Below are 13,281 nucleotides of genomic sequence, written 5' to 3' on the forward strand. Positions count from 1 at the left end.
ACACCAAAATTCTGATTTTTATTTTATTTTATTTTATTTTTAACACAAAGGTGCCACCACAGGGCGTGTCCTACTCTCTTGCAAGTCTTGAAAGCATCCCTTTGCGGGCAAGGTCTCTGGGCAAGCAAGCGGTATTTGGCCTGCTACTTGCTTTCCTTTTTCCACCGGGGATATTGTAATCAGAAAGTCAAAATAACAGCATATCCCAAAATTCAAAAGCTATTGTGGCCTGAGCACAGCTGAAATCTAGTAGTTTTTCCTGTATAGCTCCAGAGTTAAGTCTTCTGCCTCTATGTCTGCCACTCATAATTCAGGTTCTGCCTTTGCTTCAGAATGTGAGCAGAAGAATCCTCATTTGATGCTAATTATTGTACTCACGATTGAAACTCATTTAGGGAAAGGATTTCTATATTAAGCTGTGGGGCTGCTTCTCCCCAGTCCCTCCCTAACAATTCATTGTGTGGACTTCTCTCATCTAAAAGGTTGGTGGCTTTTGCTTGGGATCAGTGCTCTCTATTTATGTCCTTGCTGGTTTCTGAACACATTCCTGTTGCGTTAAGACTTGAAAGATTTGTAGATGTATGATGTTCAGGCACAGGATGCTAAGAGCTTAAGAGCTTATGTTACTATTCTTAGTTTGTAAATTGTCCTTTTGATACCATCTTGTTTCTTTTGTAGGTATAAATAAAACACTTGACAATAAGGTGTGAGATTTTTATTGCTTAAAAAATTCTGACTACAGGCCAGTGACAGTCTCTTAAGAGTTTTTATTTGCTTCAAGACCATGTTGATTGACTAACACCTTAGCACCTAAAAATGTGAAAGGGGGGGTGGGATTAATTGTTCTTAGTGCGAAAATTTGGGAGCAACAAGACAGTACCTAGTAGGTAAAGCCTGGGGTATTCGTTTCCTCATAACATTTCCCACCTGTCATATCACCTCTGTATCTTGACTCCCTAAACTTGATGGTCTCCTACCTGGAAAGTGAAAATTAATCACAACAGTACACTCCTGATACTTAGGGCTGTCTGTGATCTTCATTTGGGGCTTTTGCCTTATACACAGCAGGGTATATTTCCGGATTGGGATTGGCTGTTCCTTAGCATGAGTCTCACATTAGGGCCTTAGAGAGCAACAGTTGACTTGATCCATTCATGGGTTAAACACCTAAGGTTTTTATGATGGTCCAGTTGACATTGTGAGGGTACCATACTTATGTAATTGGCCCAAGTTTTAATTACCTCTATAATTTAAGGGAGATACTGATGAGAAGGTCTTCTAGATAGAATGATCAGCGCTTTGCTGAATTCCACACTAAGCATTTTTCTGACTTCAGTTTTAACATTTGGTCTCAGTCATGTAAAAGTCACCAGGAGAACACTTCAAATAGCTTGCTTCGTGTCCATGTTAAGGTGTAGAACATCTCTGAGGACCTTCAAATTGGCATTGGAAGACTTAACTTCTTTCCTTTAAGGACTAGAAGAAAATGACAAATTAGTATCTATCGTGAAAGGACGCCTTTATAACTTTGTGCATAATCTTAGTATCTAATGCCTATTTCACAGTATGTATTCAGATGTTAAAGCCAAGGGGAAACATCTCTGCAGGTTTAACTACAGGTTCACTGACCCCATCTTGGACACTGATGGCACCACTCCCTCTTGGCAGGCCATGAATCTAGCAGTTGTCCTCAATTTCTTTATTTCACATCTCACACCCAGTGCACTGACAGTTCCTATCAGCTCCACTCTCGAGAAATGTCCCTGTCTCTTTCCACTGATGACCACCTCCTGGCCAATTCCAGCTGCTCCAGAACATCTCCCTGCTTTGGCTGCTTTTTACCCTACACAGCAGCTGGTGGATTGGTTTTCACGTGACCCCAGTTGCTGCCGTTTGTGGTTAGAATGCAATGTGAATGCCTTACCCTGACTTAACTGAGGCCCTAGGTGATTAATCTTGGTTGACCTGCCGTATCTAGGTTTACAGTTGACTACTAGCCTTTTTGTCCTTTATCATACCAAGCTGGTTCCTGCCTTGGGGCTTACACGTAAGCTGTTCTCTCTGGAATGTATTTGTCCTATATTTTCCTAACCCAAGTATTTTGTCAAATGTTACCTCATGGCCGTCTTCCCTGTACACTGCATAGTACCTAAAATATCCTACTGGTCTGTATTTTTTCACGGCACAGAGTTTCTGAAAACATTTGTCTTCCCATGTTAGAATGTAAGCACCGTGAGGGGCACACAGACTTGCCTCTGTTCACTTCCATATCCCCTCGAACATTGAATGGATTGGTAGCTGAGACAGTGCCAGCAACACTGTTCTCGCAGCACCTACCTTTGGTCACATACAAGTAGAAGAAGTCACAGTAGAAGATGGTTTGTACTACCCCAGACACCACTGCAATTTGGTCATAGAAATTCTCAGTCTGGTACCGCCTGATCCAGTTAGCCAAGTAGAGGGCCCGGTATAGCCCAAGAAAGAACAGGTAATGAGTAGTAATGGTCTCAGCCTCTCCAGTCTTGCTGATCATGAAGAGCTGCGGCAGGATGGCCACTGATTCCAGGTAGATAGAGAAAGTCCAGAGAATCTGAGCCAAAGAGAGAAGTAGGCAGAGGAGGCTGGTCAAGAAGGGGCCATCTTTAGAATTTAGTTACTAAAATAATGTTTATTGGAGAGAATACAGTGAAGCAAAAGAGAATTTTTTTTAAGATGAACTAGTTCACCATTTATTCAGGTCTTATTTATTTGCCGCTCCGTGTGGCTTGCAGAACCTCAGTTCCCCAACCGGGGGCTGAACCCAGGCCACGGCAGTGAAAGCCAGAATCCTAACCATTAGTCCACCAGGGAACTCCCAGAATCATGTTCTTGAAATTTTTAATTATTTTCATCAGTGTATCATTCCACCCCTTCCTTTGTACATAAAAAATATTTTTAAGAGATTCAAGCGTACTGCCTTTTTCACAAGCATGAACGTTGCTATAGAACATAATTTTTAATTGTTGCAGAATTCTGTCATACAAACTTGATTTAATTGAGGCTGTGGTTTCTCAAAATGGAATCGATGAACACCAGCATCAGAATCTCCTCAGATGCTTGTTGCCCCAAAGATTCTTGGGTCAGAGGCCAGACCGGAGCTGAAATCTGGGTCTGGACTGTGCTCTAATACCCACTAATCACCAGTTGGCCAGAGGGTCTTAGTCTTAAGTAGTGCTGTGATGCCTGCTTTGTTTATGAACACGACTATTTAGATGTGCCCATTTTCAAGAGGAGCACTGTCGATAGCTTATTGGCAATTTCTAAACTTACAACAATACAAGAGTAATGGCTATGGTTGTGGCAGAAAGGTAGCCCAGATGTTACCAAGGGTCCAGAGGTAAGGACTTTAGGGAGTGTGTTTACCTTTGGGAATTAGTACTCTGTCTGGGTCCCTTCCCTTACCTCCAGAGGAGTGAAACTGTAGTTTTCAAGGAAGGAGAGGCCAATGACTGGGACCAGAAGAAACTCCAGGCGGAATGTGTCATTCTCACTGTCAAATGTCTTCCGGAATTTCCCATAGATCATGTACACCGTGACATAGGCACAGAGGAGAAAAACCACCTAAAAAGGGAGAGAGACACATGGGAATCGATAAAGTCATTTCCCAACCTATTTGCTGGGCTTCAAAGCCACGCTGAGTTGGAACCTACCAAACCCAAGGGCTAGTGTTCTGCCTTAAGGTGGAAAAGGAAAAGTGTGCTTGCACATTTCTCTTGGGCCAATGAACCTAGAATCTGAAGCTAATGACCTTTTTGTTAAGTAACTCCATGCTTCTAACTGGGACTGATAGTGCTACCATGAAGACAAAGGTGCCCAGGCGTCCTCTCACTGTGGAATGTTAGGCCAAAAAAACCAGAATTGGTCTTTGTCGGGGGACTTGGTGGCATTCCATGGCTATTTATTTATTTATTTTAAATTTATTTATTTTTGGCTGCATTGGGTCTTTGTTGCTGCGCGTGGGCTTTCTCTAATTGTGGCGAGTGGGGGCTTACTCCTCGTTGCGGTGCGCGGGCCTCTAATTGCAGTGGCTTCTCTTGTTGCGGAGCACAGGCTCTAGGTGTGCGGGCTTCAGGAGTTGTGGCTTGAGGGCTCTAGAGCACAGGGTAAGTAGTTGTGGTGCACGGGCTTAGTTGCTCCGCGGCATGTGGGATCTTCCCGGACCAGGGCTCGAACCCGTGTCCCCTGCATTGGCAGGCGGATTCTTAACCACTGCGCCACCAGGGAAGCCCCCAGGGCTCTTCTAAAGCCTCAACTTCCTGGATCTGCATCAGTGACTTGAGAGCATTCTTCCACAAAGACTTGAATCAGTTGACCATCAATCCTTCAGAAAAGTGCTCTTTTTCTAACTACAGTAGCTGTCCTCCAGCATATAATGGTTTTATGATCTGGCCTCTAACGTAGGCCAGAGGCTCTCAAACTTGAATGTGCATCAAAATCATATAGATGGCTGCCCCTTCCCCTGCCCCCAGAGTTTCTGATTTAGTAGGTTTGAGCGAGCCTGAGAATTTTGCGTTTCTAGCAAGTTCGTATGTGATACTGCTCTGCTGGTCCAGGACACTAGCCTAGAAAACTAATGTTTGCACTTCAAAACTCAGGTTATTTCCTCAAAGTCTTTTCTCACCAGAACGAGGCACATATGCTCTGTGTCACCATACCCCCATATAAAAATACTCATTGCTGGGCTTCCCTGGTGGCGCAGTGGTTGAGAGTCCGCCTGCCGACGCAGGGGACACGGGTTCATGCCCCGTTCTGGGAAGATCCCACATGCCGCGGGGCGGCTGGGCCCGTAAGCCATGGCCGCTGAGCCTGCGTGTCCGGAGCCTGTGCTCTGCAACGGGAGAGGCCACAGCAGTGAGAGGCCCGTGTACCGCAAAAAAAAAAAAAAAAAATACTCATTGCTGCTTGTGAGCACATATTCTGTAAATGTCTGTGTACCAGTCTGTCTCCCCTAGGAGAGGAGATTCCATAAGCGGGTCCATGCCCTGTCCACCTCTGAATCTAACTCAGTGCCCAGCACAAAACAAATGCTGGAATGAGTGAATGAATCAATGAAATGGAGATCACTTCTTCATTTCACAAATTCGGAAACTGGCCTCTTTGAGGATCCGAGACCTCATTCAGCCATGGCAAGGGCTGGGTTTAGTCCTGCCAGGACTGCCCAAGTCAGACCCTTGGGCAGAGAAATAAACTAAGCAGGTGGTGTTTGCTACTTCTGTGTTGGATTTAAGGAGACAGCGATTTCAGGACCTCAGACTGTAGTTCACACTGAGTTCAACAGTGCACAAGTAACAGCATCCTCCATTCCACCAATCCCAGGAACAATATGCCCAGAATCCCAAAGGGACATCCCTGATATAGAGAAAGAGAATTCACTTTCAGTTAAATATCTTCTGGGTGCTAGGTACATTACACAGATTATCTCATGTCATCTTCACAATAGCCCTGCAAGATAGGTAGGATTCCTCCCATGTAGCCTTTTTTCCTTAAAAACAGGACTCCTATTAGACAGTGTGCCCAACTAAAAACTAATTTCCCAGCCTCCTTTGCACATAAGGATGGTCAGTGACATGTAGATGGAAGTCCCTGGAAAGCTCTTTAAAAAGGGCTTACCCGGCTGATAGGCACCCTATTGCTCTTTCTCCCCTTCCTCCTCCTTCCCGTCCTGAATGTGATGTGATGGTAGGAGCTCTAGCACCTATTTTGTGACTCTGAGGCAAACCTGAGGATAGATATCACATTCAGGACTAGCTATATCATTTGCAGGGCTTCTTGTTAAAAAATAAGTATTTCAAAATGGCAACAGCAAAGCATTAAACCAAGCATAGGGCCCTTCTGAGCAACTGCACAGGTAACAAGCTCAAGTGCTGGTTGCACTAAAGCTGGCAGAGCAGAAAGTTAAAAGGAGATGCCATCCCGGCCCTAGACTACACACTTCCAGATTTTGTGTTATGAATGAGATAAAAATAAATCCTTACCTTATTAAAATAACTCAAGTCTCTGTTACCAGCATCCAAACCGTTACATCCCACTTTACTGACTCTGAAACCTGGGCTCCTTCCACTAAACTGTGTTGGATGGTTGGTTAAAATCTCAGAAAATGTCTCATCCCAACCAAACCTCACAGCTATGGCCCAGGGCTGAGAGATGCTGTTTCTCCGTCTATAAAACAGGACCAAGCTTCAAAGCAACAGCTTCCCATGGCAAAACCAAATCCAAACTGTTCACCTGGATCATCTGCCCTCACCCAGCCCTCTATCGGCACCCCTACCACCAGCAGGTAGCCCTCACCTGCTGAGCTCCCAGCGTGCCTGCCTTCTGTCTGTCCATTGAATACACCAAGCTTGTTCCTGTCTTGGGGGTCTTTGCATCAGCTATTCCATCTGCTTAGAATGCTCCTCCTCTGAGCTTAATCCTTGTGTCACTCAGATCTCAGCTTACACGTCACCTCTTTGGAGAGGCCCTTCCTGATGACACTCCCTAAATAGCTCCCTAGTCGTTCTCTATCATGTAACCCTGTTTTTAAAACTTCTTTCGTTATAATTGAAGGAAACATCGTCCTATTTTACTTATTTGCATAGCCTTATCCCTAACCAGTTTTTCTTACTTGTTTTATTATCTGTCTCCCCGGTTAGAATGTAGGTTCTGTGAGTATAGGCGCCGCATATATCTCCTTCAGGTACCTAGCTCACAGTAGGTGCTCAATAAATAATTGTCAGATAAATGGACGAATAAGTTCTCTGAAAGCTCAGGGTACCACGTTTGACTTTTTGCGGTATGCGGGCCTCTCACTGTTGTGGCTTCTCCCGTTGCGGAGCACAGGCTCCGGACACGCAGGCCCAGTGGCCATGGCCCACAGGCCCAGCCGCTCCGCGACATGTGGGATCTTCCCGGCCCGGGGCACGAACCCGTGTCCCCTGCATCGGCAGGCGGACTCTCAACCACTGCGCCACCAGGGAAGCCCCGAATTTTTGCTTATTTTTTAACCATTATAATAGCTAACCTTGATTGCGTTTTTAATATATGACAGCTATTGTGTATTTACATTTATTACCTCGTTTAACTTTCACAACAAAATCCTCTGAGGTAAGTACACCTATTCTTCATTTTGTAGAGGAGGAAACCAAGGTGCACAGATGCCAGAAGACTTGCCCAAGCCCAGGTCCCACAGCTGCTAACAGCAAAGCCAGGATTCAAATGCAGGTCTGCCTGGCTCCACAGCCTGAGTCCCCAAGTATACTGTCTCACCGTCTGGGGGTTGCTTGGCAGCCCCCCCACCATGGCTGCCCATCCCCCTTACCTTCATTACTGTGTTGTAGATGGAGATAAAGTTGGTGAACAGGTCCAGGTACCTGGTGGTGAAGACGAGAGCGAAAAGGATCTGGCTCTTCCCAGAGATGCCTGTAGCCGGATGGGGACAGGAGACAATAAGAACACAGACGGCCAGGCTCACACACACTCGAGAAGCCCAAAGCCTGAGTTGGAAAGGCCTCCAGAGTGTCCACTTCATAATGACACCCTGTCCAGGACACTGTCACCCTCAGAGGGCCAGGAAACACCCCTTCCCATTGGGTCACTTGAGTCTTTTACTCTCATTAGGCTGTAATCTGTCACCCAGTCTCCAAATCAAGACATGAACACCAAGTTCCCAGGGCCCCTGTGCGTGCCTGCCTTGGTTCCTGCTCTGGGGAGGGCGTGGGGATGGGGGGAGTCAGGCTTGCAGGGGGTAAGTGTCAAGCCTCCTCTTTGCTCTACCCCCAGGGTTCCACTGACAATCCCCAGGGCTCCATCTTTTGGAGAACAACTCACCGACTCTACAAGGTGCTGATTCACCAGGGAGACCACAGCAGGTGGAGGAAGGCACAGGGCCAAGGGAGCATTCTATTTTATTTTTCCAAATTTTAAAGATTAAAAAAGCTTTTTCTCTAGTTATAAAAGTTATGACTATTTTTACTCATTGTAAAACAAAACCCAGATAATACATAGAGATGTAATTTAAAAAGCAACAATCACCTGAATCCCAAAGTCTGAGTGTGCGATCTTCCAGATCTTTGTTGGCGCACACATACACACAACACATATGTGCACACATATGACGCATTTGGACGCATCAAGTTGACAAAACTGGGTTTGTACTTTCCATGCTATTTCCTCATCTGCTTTGGTCTCTTTAAACTTTTTATTTTGAAACAATTTTAGATTTACAGAAGAGTTGTAAAGACAGTACAGAGAGTCCTACCCTTCACCCAGCTTCCCCTAATGGTAACACCGTGCACAATCACGGAACATTTGCCAAAACTAAGAAACTGACATTGGTATAGCACTATTGACTGAACTCCAGACTTTTCACGTTTTCCCACTGATGCCCTGTTTCTGTTCCAGGATCTAATCCAGGAATCGAGGCTACATTTAGCCATCATGCTCCTTAGTCAACTTTTGCCCACTTTTGATACATCGTGGAGGTGGTTCCTGGGTAAAAGCAAGCAGCTGCCCTGCCTCCCATTTCTCTTGCCCCATTAAGCCCACAGCAGTCTGGATACTTCACCAAACCGCTCCCATGGTCCCCGATGCCCACGTTACTGCATCCAAACGTCAACTCTATCTCACCCACCCAACTCCTCAAGAGCACTCCGTCTATCCCAACCACACCTTTCTCCAGGTTTCTGTGGCTGTCCACACTACCGGCTTCTCACCGCCTCTGGCCACTCCTGTCCTCAACACCTAATCCTCAGAGGGCTACCTCTCTTCTCCCTCTGTCCCTTTGCCATCCCATCCGACACACAAGGGACCCTCTGGCTCCAGATTCTCCTTGGATCTCTGACCTATATATTCCTGCCTGACTAAATCCACCATCTCCCCTTGAACCCCCTCCTTCTCCTGTCTTCTGTCCTTCTTCTGCCACCATCATCCCCTTTGTGCTCAAGGTAGAAAACCAAGAGCCGTCCTTGAGCCTCTCTCACCTCTGTCCCCTCACCCCTGGATTTTATTCTAACTATGATGGATCTACTGGGGAGTTTGACACCAAGAAGTGACATTACCGGATTCAGGGTTTGATTCCTTTGTACGCCTGATCTGTGCCTTTTCTAATTATTCCTCTGGTGAGAGACATTTTGGGGAGAGGGGACAATCCTAACGACTGAGGATGAACACCACTGAAGCCCCTAATATCCTGGAGAGGGCTGGGTCCACCTGCCAGCTTTCCTACCCGCATGGCAACCCTGAGCCTCAACTGTAAAATGGGGCAGGACTGACGTGAGGACTAGATAGGATTCAGTGAGGACCCGAGTGCCTCCCTGGGGGTCTGGCAGTGGGGCTGGCTGTGGGTGAAGGAGCCCCCTGGGGGAGGGGGTCGGAGTCCAGGAGGCAATACTGATCCAGCTCGGAGCTATGCCTTTCGTGATGCCATATCCCTGAGCCCTCACTGAGGTCTGGCCAGGGGGGTCCTCAGCCCCATTCAGGAGGGTCCAGGCGGCTCTAGTGGGGGATGCTTGGCTACCCCCTCACTCGGCCTTTCCCCACTCCTCCCCTCTTTCCATCCCCAGCCTGCCAGGCCCCTGGGCTTCACTCACATTTTCTTAGCTCTTTGGGAGCCCTGGAGGTCTTGAGCACAATGTTTTTTTCACACTGTTTTGAAAGCAGTGAATAATTTCCACCAAAGCAAGCTGCACATGGAGACCCCAGGACACAGAGGAGAACAGGAGCCAGTACCTGGCCAGAGTCCCTCAGGGAACCCACTGGCCAGGTACAGACCTCCTGCCATTTGACAGATGGGAAAACTGAGGCCCAAGGTTACACAGTGAGTCCGTGGCAGAGCAAGGATGAAGCTCCAGTCTCCTGCCTTCGGGGCTGGGTCACAGGGGTGTCACACCAGGCCCTGCTCCTCGGGGCTGACGGGCTGCCATCCAGGAACCTCACCCACTCCGTTCTCAACCAGGCCTGTGCTGATTCCTCTCCGCACACACACAGGCCCCACTGCTCACCCGCCCTTTCCTTTTCCAATAGCACTTCGCTTCCCTGACAAACCGTATCGTTTACTCGGTTGCTACCACTGTAGCTGGTTGGCAGTCTCCCACTGATAGATTCAGCTCCACCAGGCCAGGATCTCTGCCTGTTGCCTGGTTATATCTCAGGTGCCCGGTACAATGCCTGGCAGAGTGGGATGGGGAACAGAGCCCCCTCCTGGTCACGGCTGCCCACCCCGTCCAGGGCCCTCCAGTGGCAGGGACAGGTCCAACCCAGATTCCTCCTCTCACTGGAGCCCCTCTCAGGGCTCCTGGCCCACTTCCCCTGAGTGGGAACCTGAGGGCCCATGAGTGCCTATTTCCCTGGAGACCCCAAGCCCGAATGGCCTCCAGGTCTGGAATCACTCCCTCTGCAATGACCCTCACACCAGCACCCACCTCTCCCCCCCACCAAGCCCCCTGGGCCAGCAGCCTCCACGACGCTCTCTGCTTCCTCTCTCAGCCTCCCCACACAGCTTCCGGGGTCCCCTCCGAGCCCCTCCCCTGCTCCACAACTTTCCTTGGCTCCCAGTCCCAACTCCCTACTTGACAGACAAGGCCCTTTCACATATGACCACCCACCCCCCTGGACTCATCTCCCTCCCAGACCACCCCGAAATTGGGCTGCTCACCATTCCTGGGACATGCCCTGCCCTCTGTGACACAACACACCCTTCCTGGGTGACACCCTGCCTGTCTTCCAGGACCCAGCACAGAGCTGCTCCCTCCATGAAGCCTTCAGGGGTCCACTCTGCCTCCTTGGCTCCCACAAGGAGCCTGGGCACGTCTCTGTATCCCCTCACCCCAGTGCCAAGCACAGGGCAGGCGCCTCCAGGACACCAGTGGACAGAGACGGCTGCAGGCAGCTCAGCAGCCTCTTAATACACGGGGTCTGTTTGGCCACCACCAGTCCAGCCCTGAAACTTCTCCAACCCCCTAGCAGGGCGGTCAGACTGCTGGGCAAAAGGGGGACCCCCTCCCTCCCTCCCTGGGCTTCTGCTCATGGGCGGCTCCATGCCCACCTGGGCCTGGCTGGTGCCCCTCCTGCCACATCATAGCCGCCTGAGGCACAGGCTGGGGAGGAAAGAGGGCCCAACTTGGGGGGAGGGGGGAAGTCCGGGAGGGGGAGGGGAGAGTGGTGGGGGCAGGAAAAGAGAAGACCTTGAGGGTCTGGAGCCGCTTCCTGTGTGTGCACCTCCTTCTCCCCCGCGCCCCGGTCCCCACCCTGGGTGGGGGCAGAAAGAACAATGGGCCCCAAGGGATGCTGCTCCTGGGCAGCAAAGGGAGTGTCACCTCCTCCTTATCCCCCTCCTCTTCCAACTAGCAGCGGCAATGCCAAGCAGGGGAGAGAGGGGGTCGGTCAATGGAGGCGCAAGCCCGTCTTCCCTCCGTAACTTCCGCAGGTCTCTTTTCTGTGATATGGTACAATTTTAAGTTTTCTTTGGAAGCTGAGCTACGCAAAAACAGTTTCAAGCACCCCCAAGCCGAAGTGCCCACCCTCAACAGACATTCAGGAGGCTCCCCGTAAGCCCTGCAGCAGGGGCGTGCGGCTGGCCCTCCGCCCCCGGGGCCCCACCTCCCACCCGGAGCGCCCCTCACCCGTGCAGCACTTGGAGCGCCAGATCTTCCCCAGTAGCAAGATCATGGCCAGGAGGTGGCTCAGGTCGCCCAGGATCCGAAACACGTTCATGGTCCGGCCCGCTCTCAGCCAACTCCTGGGAAACTTTCTGGCGGGCGAGGCGGCTGCCACGTCCCCGGCCCCGGCCTCTGGGTCCCGCGCCCCTGCCCGCGCCCCCGAGCTCCGCGCTCCCGCCCGGGCGCAGCCGCTCCGCCAGCGCGCTCTTGGCGAGGCGGTGACGTGGCCGAGCCTGCCGCCGTGCCAGGGAGCCAGGAAGCGCCGCCGCCCGAGATCCCGAGATCCCGCCTCCCGGCCCAGCCCAGCGCCGCGGCTCCCGGGGCGGGGCGGCTCCGGGGGCTGGGGGGCTTCCGGCCTGGGCCAGCCTCCCGCGGCCTGGGCCCGCCACCCGCCGCCGGGGCCGCTGTGCGTCTGCGAGGTGCCTGCCACGTCCCGCCCGCCCCACCCCCCATACCCGGAGAAGGGTCCGCCGGGAGTCCGGGACTCTGCCTCCTCTGCTCGGAACCCGGGGTCCTACCGCACGTGACCGTGGGCAAGCCACTGAGTCCCTCTCTCTGCCGCGGTTCCCTCATCTGTACACAGGGCTAAGAAGACCCGTGCTGGGGTGAAGTGGTGTCCCGCGTGCCACTGCTTGGCATGAGCTCAGCAGGTTGGAAGCCCCCCATAAACGGTGACCCACTGCTACTGTCATCATCAGCCTGGGGTTGGAACTCCTCCGGTGGGAAGAAGAGCTGGAGCTGGGTTCCCCACCCTCTCACCTGTTAATTTGAAGAGCCGCCTTGCCCTGACCTGACCTGTTGGACAATGGTAACCAAAGACTCTCTGGTTGGAAGTCAGGCTGACCTTGGTTCCAGCCTGGGTGCTGGGAGACTTCCTCTCTCTTGGCCTCAGTTTTTTCATCTGTAAAACGGGATCACTGTGAGCATGGAAGAGGTCAGGTCTCTCAGGGAGAACCAGGGTCCTCCCTAGTGCCTCCCCCTTCTTGGTGTGACAAAATGTTAAACAGGAGCACAGGCCAGAAGAGACTCCAGAGGGCTGGGGAATGTTGGCCAGCAAGTTGGGAGGGGTGAAGGGTGAAGGACCAACTGTGGGCAGGAGTCCTGTCAGGGCTGCCTGACCTGAGCAGGTCAGACACCCTCTCTGGGCCTTGGTCTCTGCATCTGTAGTAGTGGATCACATGTGTTAAGGGCCCTTATCACCACCGCCCTTTTGACCCCTGCAGCCCCTTCTCCCACTCAGGACCTTCATCTCTCCCTAAATTACTGGCTTCCTTTCTGTGGCCCCCCTCCCCATCACAGACAGCCAGAGAGGCTTTGCCATGATGAAGTCTGTCACTCCTCTACTTGTGACCCTTCCATGGTCCCCTCACCATGACTCCCAGGGCAAGGCAGTCTTTTGAGACTCAAAATGTGGTCCAAGGACCAGCAGCGTCTGTATTGCCTGCTGGGAATGCAGAATCTCGGGCCCCACCCCAGACCAACTGAATCAGAATCTGCAATTAAACAAGATCCCTGAGTGATCTGTGTGCACATGAAAGTGTGAGAAGCACTGATCTAAGCAAAACTAAGAGGGAGGTACTGTTATTATCCCCATTCTACCCTGGGGAAA

General features: G+C 50.8%; 1 protein-coding gene across 1 annotated transcript; it reads right to left on the reverse strand.

Moving 5' to 3' along the window:
* Positions 1-700: 700 nt before the first annotated feature.
* KDELR3 (KDEL endoplasmic reticulum protein retention receptor 3) lies at positions 701-11,862 on the reverse strand. Its single transcript, XM_030855968.2, has 5 exons — positions 11,637-11,862; positions 7,337-7,437; positions 3,442-3,600; positions 2,338-2,590; positions 701-1,476 (listed from the first exon to the last, which is right to left on the reverse strand). Exons 1-5 carry the CDS (start codon positions 11,725-11,727, stop codon positions 1,436-1,438), a joined length of 645 nt encoding a protein of 214 aa, XP_030711828.1. The 5' UTR covers positions 11,728-11,862; the 3' UTR covers positions 701-1,435.
* Between the last annotated feature and the right edge of the window lie 1,419 nt (positions 11,863-13,281).

The sequence above is a fragment of the Globicephala melas genome, chromosome 10, assembly GCF_963455315.2.
Source record: "Globicephala melas chromosome 10, mGloMel1.2, whole genome shotgun sequence".
Lineage (NCBI taxonomy): Eukaryota > Metazoa > Chordata > Mammalia > Artiodactyla > Delphinidae > Globicephala > Globicephala melas.